This window comes from Hyperolius riggenbachi, chromosome 7, assembly GCF_040937935.1.
Source record: "Hyperolius riggenbachi isolate aHypRig1 chromosome 7, aHypRig1.pri, whole genome shotgun sequence".
Classification (NCBI taxonomy): Eukaryota; Metazoa; Chordata; class Amphibia; order Anura; family Hyperoliidae; genus Hyperolius; species Hyperolius riggenbachi.
This window is the reverse complement of record NC_090652.1, coordinates 49,071,071-49,080,597: the sequence shown is the minus strand read 5'-3', so window position 1 is coordinate 49,080,597 and position 9,527 is coordinate 49,071,071. Positions and strand designations below refer to the sequence as shown.

At 46.8% G+C, this 9,527-nt stretch overlaps 1 protein-coding gene across 1 annotated transcript in view; it reads right to left on the bottom strand.

Moving 5' to 3' along the window:
• Window positions 1–4,966: 4,966 nt before the first annotated feature.
• The window catches only part of LOC137526009 (serine protease 33-like), a 48,880-nt gene continuing 44,319 nt past the window's right edge, over window positions 4,967–9,527 (bottom strand). Inside the window, exon 5 of the mRNA XM_068247218.1 lies at window positions 4,967–5,800. Coding sequence (XP_068103319.1) covers window positions 5,441–5,800 — 360 coding nt within the window. The 3' untranslated portion in view covers window positions 4,967–5,440. The remainder of the gene's footprint in view (window positions 5,801–9,527) is intronic.

Here is a 9,527-nt window from a genome sequence, read left to right as displayed (position 1 = left end):
GGCGTGGCGGAACTGTTAGCTCGGCAGCTGTTACCATACCGGCTGGTGGACTCTGAGGCCTTCCGTAAATTTGTGGCCATCGGAACACTGCAGTGGAAGATGCCAGGCCGCACTTATTTTTCGAGAAAGGCCATACCCCAACTGCACCGTGAAGTGGTGTCATCTCTTGCGAAGAGCGTTGGGTCAAGGGTACACCTGACCACGGATGCCTGGTCTGCCAAGCACGGGCAGGGCTGCTACATTACGTACACAGCCCATTGGGTGAACCTGGTGGTGAACGATGGCAAGCAGGGCGCAGCGGACCAAATTGTGACACTTCCACGGCTTGCAGGCAGGCCTCCTGCCACCTCCTCTCCTCCTGCTACATGCTCTTCGCTGTCCTCCTCCTCCTTGGCTGAGTGGCAGTTCTCCTCTCCAGCTACACAGCCCCAGCTCCGCAGGGCCTATGCTGCATGCCAGGTAAGACGGTGTCACGCCATCTTAGACATGTCTTGTCTCAAAGCGGAGAGTCACACTGGAGCAGCTCTCCTGGCTGCTCTTAAGAAACAGGTGGATGAGTGGCTGACCCCGCACCACCTGGAGATAGGCAATGTGGTGTGCGACAACGGCAGCAATCTGCTTGCCGCTTTCCATATGGGGAAGCTGACACACATACCCTGCATGGCACATGTCATGAATCTAGTGGTTCAAAGATTTGTGGCAAAGTACCCTGGCTTAGCGGATGTCCTGAAGCAGGCCAGGAAGTTCTGTGGGCATTTGAGGCGGTCTTACACAGCCATGGCACGCTTTGCGGAAATTCAGCGGAAAAACAACATGCCGGTGAGACGCCTCATTTGCGATAGCCCGACTCGCTGGAACTCGACCCTGCTCATGTTCTCCCGCCTGCTAGAACAGAAGAAAGCCGTCACCCACTACCTCTACAACTACAGTAAAATGAAACAGTCTGGGAAGATGGGGATGTTCTGGCCCGACAACTGGACACTGATGAAAAATGCATGCAGGCTCATGCGGCCGTTTGAGGAGGTGACCAACCTGGTGAGCCGCAGTGAGGGCACCATCAGCGACTTAATTCCCTACGCTTACTTCTTGGAGCGTGCTGTGCGTTGAGTGGCGGATGAAGCTGTGAATGAGCGTGACCAGGAACCGTTACGGCAGGAACAGGCATGGGACCAATTTTCATCAGACCCAGCTGTTTCCTCAACACCTGCGGCAGCACAGAGGGGGGAGGAGGAGGAAGAAGAGAAGTCGTGTGCAGAAGACGAGTCAGACTCAGAGGATGATGAGCAAGGTGTTTCTTTGGGGGAGGAGGAGGGGACAGCGGCAGGAGAACAACCGCAGCAGGCGTCGCAGGGGGCTTGTGCTGCTCAACCTTCCCGTGGTATTGTTCGCGGCTGGGGGGAGGAGGTTGACTTACCTGATGTCACTGAGGAAGAGCAAGAGGAGATGGAGGGTACTGGATCCGACTTTGTGCAGATGTCGTCTTTTATGCTGTCCTGCCTGTTGAGGGACCCCCGTATAAAAAACCTCAAGGGGAATGAGCTGTACTGGGTGGCCACACTACTAGACCCTCGGTACAGGCACAAAGTGGCGGACCTGTTACCAACTCACCGGAAGGTGGAAAGGATGCAGCACATGCAGAACCAGCTGTCAACTATGCTTTACAATGGCTTTAAGGGTGATGTGACAGCACAACGCCAGCAAGGTACCACTGCCACTAATCCTCCTCCCGTGTCCACGCAGTCAAAGACAGGACGCTCCAGCGATCTCATGGTGATGTCGGACATGCGGACGTTCTTTAGTCCAACGCCTCGCCGTAGCCCTTCCGGATCCACCCTCCACCAACGCCTGGAACGGCAGGTAGCCGACTACCTGGCCTTAAGTGTGGATGTAGACACTGCTGTGAACAGCGATGAGGAACCCTTGAACTACTGGGTGCGCAGGCTTGACCTGTGGCCAGAGCTGTCCCAATTTGCCATCCAACTTCTCTCCTGCCCTGCCGCAAGCGTCCTGTCAGAAAGGACCTTCAGCGCAGCTGGAGGCATTGTCACAGAGAAGAGAAGTCGCCTAAGTCACAAAAGTGTTAAGTACCTCACCTTTATCAAAATGAATGAGGCATGGATCCCGGAGGGCTGCTGCCCGCCCCAAGACTAAGTCAGTCCCTGCACACACAGCATCTCTGCCTGCACGCCGTGTGACTGGCTGCCTGGGCTGCCCCAAGAAAACTAAGTCGCTCCCAGTCCCTCCACACAGCATGTCTGCCTGCAGGCCGCTTGACTACCTTCTCCACCACCACCAACAGGGTCCGGGACTCCAGGCGGATTGCTGAATTTTTTAGGCCACTGCTAGCAGCGGCCACTGTAATAATTTTTCTGGTGCGTGTACATGACTGCCTAATTTTTCTGGCTGCACTGCGGGCAGCTGCAACAACAAAAGAAAAGGCATGTACATGCGCCCATTCCCCTTCGTGATCATTACCTTGCTGTGGTAAAGGGGCTTGCGTATCACAATTAAGCAATGACCGGCGCATAGATGAGTGTCTCGAGGGGCACACAAAAGATAATAAGGTCGTTGCTTCATTGTGGTCAGACCAAATTTGATCAGCTGGACAGTCACTGTTCTGTCATTCAGCTACATCAGCCAGGCAACCATATGGGCTGTAAAGCCACCAAAACATGCACTCTCGCCATGGTGCGCACCAGTCCAGCACAGCCGTCACTACACAAAGAGCTGTTTGCGGTGCGTTACACGGTGAGTTTGTTGTGTCAGTGTGAAGCAGTACCTTAATTACACTACCTGATTGATGTATACACATGCAAGATGTTTTAAAGCACTTTAGGCCTGTCATTTAGCATTCAATGTGATTTCTGCCCTTAAAACGCTGCTTTGCGTCAAATCCAGATTTTTCCTGGGGACTTTTGTCGTGTATCCCACTCCGCCATGCCCCCCTCCAGGTGTTAGACCCCTTGAAACATCTTTTCCATCACTTTTGTGGCCAGCATAATTATTTTTTTTTTCAAAGTTCGCATTCCCATTGAAGTCTATTGCGGTTCGCGAACTTTAACGCGAACCGAACCTTCCGCGGAAGTTCGCGAACCCGGTTCGCGAACCTAAAATCGGAGGTTCGGCCCAACTCTATACCCAGATAACATACATAGAAACACACTGTTAGTCAAGATTAACATATAGACAAGACAGACTTGGACATATATAATTCTAATCACCATTAGACATAGTTCTTTAACCAATTGTATATGGATTGAACTATTACTCCTCTCTCCCCCCAAGGGAATGACAGCCCAAGACTAATATACTATATTATATTCTAACCAAGGATGAACAAAATATTTTTCTTCCAGATATTCTGGCAACACAAAGGTACATAAGTTTCATCTATTTTAGGGATTGGGATAGGAAACATTTTGACAATATTTTGACCCATTGATCTAATTTCAGTTTTATACTGTAATTTATTGGCCCTCTATTAAATCTATGTGTCAAACACAAATATAAGATATTGCCGTACCAATAGACAATTCTTATCTAGATAAATTACAATTTATATATTTTTCAAATTTATCAACACTATTTTTATCAATAACTAATATTTATCAATAATTCTATAATTCTCATCTCATGAGAACAAAACAAACTTTGTCTAGGGATTTTTCCTTTCTACATCCTAACTAAACCCTAACTGTTTCTTAGAATTTAATAACTTTTTTTCTTTTAACCTTACTAATAAAACAGATTATTATTTACAAAACAAACACATAGACAGATAATCTAAAACATCTGAAATTTATCTGACATTATAAAAACCTTACAATAATAAACTATACTAAACCCATCCAAAACCTAAGAAGAACTACAAGTTTACAAAAATCCATACCATATGGTGCCCTGTTCATTACCCAAATGAACACTATTTTCTTACCAAAAGAAAATATTTATTGAAATTGATCACACTTCAAATTTATTAGAATTTTCCCAAAAATCTATATTTCTCTTAGACCTAATAAGAGAAGCCCAATAGACTTACCAAAAGTCCTTTCTCCCTAATAATTTTTTTAAATTATTTTTTAAACTAAGGCCTTCTAAAAACCTTATAACCTATATAATTAAAATTATACTATCAAAAAACAAAAACTCCAAAACCGGATTCGTTTTGGTATCAACAGAAATTTCACATAAATAATATAAACACCTCTCTCTTTAAAAAAACAAAAAGAGAAATATAGTCATATTACTTACGTGAATTCTGAAGAAGACCATCCGCGGCGAGCCCCCAGCTGAAAGGAGTGGTTACATTTAACTTCAGGCTACGGCCTTGTCAGATATCAGATGCTTTAGACTACTTAAATTCCTGGCGCCAGGACATAAAATGGTTAACAGAATACACACAGACACAAGATGTGAGCACACAATATGCTAGTTCTTTACTTCAATCCTTTCCTTATATCCTACTGAATACAGAATTTGCTCATATATCATCATATGTCACCATAATTACAGAAAGTCATGTGATTTACAAGAAATAACACAGTTCAATGATCACGGGGAAATATGTTATTTATGACCTTCCAGGTGTCCCCATTTGGGACACTTAGGGGTTTTGCCCAGCAAGAAGAATTTGACTATTCTTGGTTTCATACAGCCAGACTTTCCTGCACAGATGTGTGTGTGGCTGATTGTTCTAAAGACACTTTAATATCACACTGATTAGATACATGTATGCTTGTATATGAAATTGATCTATATACTAATATATATATGTATATATGTATATATATATATATATATATATATATATATATATATATATATATATATATATATATATATACCTACATATCCTTTCAGAAGGTAAGCGTATTACAGTAAGTGACATCAACATAAGAGAAAAGTAATTTATGGCTCATTTTACTTTGGAAGAAATGTACTTTTTATTTGTATGTGATTACGTGTTTTAAATTTTACATTTTTTTGTGGTAGTGGTCCTTTAAATGGTTAACTTATGCAGCACTTTGGGTGACAATAGCATGTATGGGGGCTTTGGTATTGTTAAATCGGCACAAAATTACATGAAATTATGCAAAAATTGCAACATTACGGTTTCTGATTACGGTTACAAACAAAATGAATTACGATTTTTCCTAAAATTTAACATTACGATTTTCCATTCATTGCAAATTGCGATGTGAAATTATGATCATGGAAAATGTTTGCTCATCAGTCATCACTAGTACTGATGGGTTTAGTCACTTGTTCTACCAGAAACTCCACTGGTGATATTCAGCATGAGCGGAAATATAGCTAAGCTAAAAGATAAAAAAAATTGAAAATGTCATTGTGCCCAGATAAAATTGCTCTGGCCTGGGAGCAGATAGTGGATTATATCAGTGGCTCAACCGGTGGGTTGGATGATATGTTTATCCGCTAGCTATCCATTGATCAGCAGAAAGGCAACCAGAATGAGGAGTGTCCAGTGGGGTCTATGGGCACAGATGCCCTCTGAGTCATCTGGACTTGGAGGGTTTATGATGCTGAAGAAGATGCCTCCAACTGTTGTTCTTGGTTTTCCTGTTGCTGTTGTTGTAGTTGTTTGGGTTAGAATATTGGTCATGTTGGTCACGTTGTAGAATGGTACTTGCACATAGCTGCTGATCCAGGCTTGATAGGCTGTGACCAGGGTGTACACCCCAGGGCGGTATGCTTCTGCACAGCCCTCTCCCCAGCTCACAATTCCAGCCTCGTACCAGACACCGCCAACTTTACACACAAGAGGTCCACCTGAGTCACCCTGAAAGATGGAAAAGGTCATCATCAGAAGAGAAATTGTGATAACACATTTGGCCTGCTGTGTGAAAATTCAACTATGCTGGAATCAAAATCATCGCTGACATGCTTGTACTTTGGCTATGCAACACTGTTTTCATTGCTGTTTTAAGTCCTTTTCCTTATTGGTTGCCCTAACTTAACTTATACCTCTAATCAGGGATGCTCAGCAAAGCTCGAATATTCGAGTAGCTCGAATATTCGAGCTCTTTTTCAGCTATTCGAGCTCGGTATTCGAGCTCGAATAGCTGCAGCAATTCGAATGGGCTATTCGAGTTCACTCGAATATCCCATTCACTATTCAAGCTATTCGAGCAAACAGCGGTATTCGAGCTCGAATACCGAGCTCGAATAGCGTCATAGCCCAGATTGATGTCCTTAGAGCCAATCAGAGGGCTCCCAGGCCCTCTGACGACAGCCAATCACAGAGGGGGACCCTGGCCCGCCCCCCTACCCTATAAATAGCGGCCGCCATGTTAGGTTTTTCCGTCCTTGCTTGAGACTTGTACAGAGAGATCTGCTCCTTTGTGCTTTGGCTTAGCAAGTACTCTATTGTGGTCAATCACCTAGCGTTTTTGCTCACATACACCTGCTATACACACCTATATTGTTGTTAGCTAGATAGAGTTTGTATTTTAGTTAGTAGTTTGTGTGTTACATAGAGACAGCGGCTGCTGCAGGCAAGCTTACACAGCTTTAGGCCTCAGGGCCTTGCCTGTGTGGGCAGCTGTCCTCCTGACTGTACTCTGTTTATTTCTCATCTATTTCTGCTGTGTATTCTACCCTGTGTTGTCCTTTAATTACTACTGATTATTGTATTTTGTAGTTGTACTGTACTAGGGGCACTCACTGTCCAGGGGCGTTTCTAGGGACCCTGGAGATCAGTGGCACCTGTGGGCACCAGGAGGGGAGGTACACGCCAAAAAATGGGCGTGGCCATGCGGTGAGTGGGCGTGGCCATGGGTGGGGCCAAATGTACATGAACTTAGCAGCGGTGTAAGCTACGGATAACGGGCCTGCCCATCGAAATATTGGACGGAGCCCCCTGTCCTTTATTTCGATCATTTACAATCAGTATAGGCATAGATCAAAGATGTATACGCACATACAATTTTGATTGGTCAATCACTGACCCCCAATTTCCCACCCCCGTGCAGTAAGTGGGCCAACAGACAATGAATTTTATGAACAGAGCTAAAATTGGCTAATCAAAATTGTATGTGTGTACCAGGCTTTACAGCTAATACTGTACATACTGAAAGTAGCAGGGATCAGCATACAATACAGCTGGTTTACAATCAATAAAGGCACAGAGTAACACCTTACACTGTACACACTGGAGGTAAATCAGCACACAGTGCAAGCACTAGAGAACAGCGTATACTGTACATACTGTAGGCAGCAGAATTCAGCACACTGCAGCTAGCGTGCCAAAAATATGACGATCACGTTGTGTGGCGTGCTTATCGCGCCGCACCAAAAAATGGGTGGGCCATGGACCAGAATATAGGTGTGGTAACGGGTGGAGACAAATTTACATGAACCTAGCAATGGTGGGACATCAGATTAGGACAGTGGTGGCGAACCTTTTGGAGGCCGAGTGCCCAAACTGCAACCCAAAAGTCACTTACCGGTATCTATCGCAAAGTGGCAACAGCAATTTAAACTAAATACTGTACAAACGTTTTAACTCATACATGAACATTATGGAAAATCCAAGTTGAAAATAAACTGTGAAGATAAACAATTTCATCCATCCTACTCCTGAAAAATGTATTCAATTTTTTAGAACCTCCCAGTTTTATTTTCTGTTTTAAAACGCTAAAAAAGTAGGTTTAATGCTATTGTCTCATATGATAAGGATTCAGCTTTTCCCATAGTCTCGCAGTTACCAATCATGTGACCCCCAACAAGACATATTCAGCAATCATGAGGCCCCCAACAAATCAGGAGGCCCCCAACAAGACAAATTCAGCAATCATGAGGCCTCCAACAAATCATGAGGCCCCCAACAAGACAAATTCAGCAATCATGAGGCCCCCAACAAGACAAATTCAGCAATCATGAGGCCCCCAACAAATCATGAGGCCCCCAACAAGACAAATTCAGCAATCATGAGGCCCCCAACAAATCATAAGGCTCCCAACAAGACACATTCAGCAGTCATGAGGCACATAAATAGACAGCATTTCACATAAATAGGCAGAATGCCCCCTTAATATGGTAGCCCCCCCAAGTTAGGTAGTGAGTGACAGGGACCCCCAGGTTAGCTAGTGAGTGACAGGCGCCTCCAGTTAGGTAGTGAGTGACAGGGACCCCGATAGTGAGTGACAGGGAGCACCTTTAGGTAGTGAGTGAGTGCCAGGGAGCCCCTTTAGGCAGTGAGTGAGTGCCAGGAAGCCCCTTTAGGCAGTGAGTGAGTGCCAGGAAGCCCCTTTAGGCAGTGAGTGAGTGCCAGGAAGCCCCTTTAGGCAGTGAGTGAGTGCCAGGAAGCCCCTTTAGGCAGTGAGTGAGTGCCAGGGAGCCCCTTTAGGCAGTGAGTGAGTGACAGGAAGCCCCTTTAGGCAGTGAGTGAGTGACAGGAAGCCCCTTTAGGCAGTGAGTGAGTGACAGGGAGCCCCTTTAGGCAGTGAGTGAGTGACAGGGAGCCCCTTTAGGCAGTGAGTGAGTGACAGGGAGCCCCTTTAGGGAGTGAGTGAGTGACAGGGAGCCCCTTTAGGGAGTGAGTGAGTGAGTGACAGGGAGGCCCTTTAGGGAGTGAGTGAGTGCCAGGGAGCCCCTTTAGTGAGTGAGTGCGTGCCAGGGAGCCCCTTTAGTGAGTGAGTGCGTGCCAGGGAGCCCCTTTAGTGAGTGAGTGCGTGCCAGGGAGCCCCTTTAGTGAGTGCGTGCCAGGGAGCCCCTTTAGGGAGTGGGTGCGTGCCAGGGAGCCCCTTTAGGGAGTGGGTGCGTGCCAGGGGAGCCCCTTTAGGGAGTGAGTGCCAGGGGAGCCCCTTTAGGGAGTGAGTGAGTGCCAGGGGAGCCCCTTTAGGGAGTGAGTGAGTGCCAGGGAGCCCCTTTAGGGAGTGAGTGAGTGACAGGGAGCCCCTTTAGGGAGTGAGTGAGTGACAGGGAGCCCCTTTAGGGAGTGAGTGAGTGACAGGTAGCCCCTTTAGGGAGTGAGTGAGTGACAGGGAGCCCCTTTAGGGAGTGAGTGAGTGCCAGGGAGCCCCTTTAGGGAGTGAGTGAGTGCCAGGGAGCCCCTTTAGGGAGTGAGTGAGTGCCAGGGAGCCCCTTTAGGGAGTGAGTGAGTGCCAGGGAGCCCCTTTAGGGAGTGAGTGAGTGCCAGGGAGCCCCTTTAGGGAGTGAGTGAGTGCCAGGGAGCCTCTTTAGGGAGTGAGTGAGTGACAGGGAGCCCCTTTAGGGAGTGAGTGAGTGCCAGGGAGCCCCTTTAGGGAGTGAGTGAGTGACAGGTAGCCCCTTTAGGGAGTGAGTGAGTGACAGGTAGCCCCTTTAGGGAGTGAGTGAGTGACAGGGAGCCCCTTTAGGGAGTGAGTGAGTGCCAGGGAGCCCCTTTAGGGAGTGAGTGAGTGCCAGGGAGCCCCTTTAGGGAGTGAGTGAGTGCCAGGGAGCCCCTTTAGGGAGTGAGTGCCAGGGAGCCCCTTTAGGGAGTGAGTGCCAGGGAGCCCCTTTAGGGAGTGAGTGAGTGCCAGGGA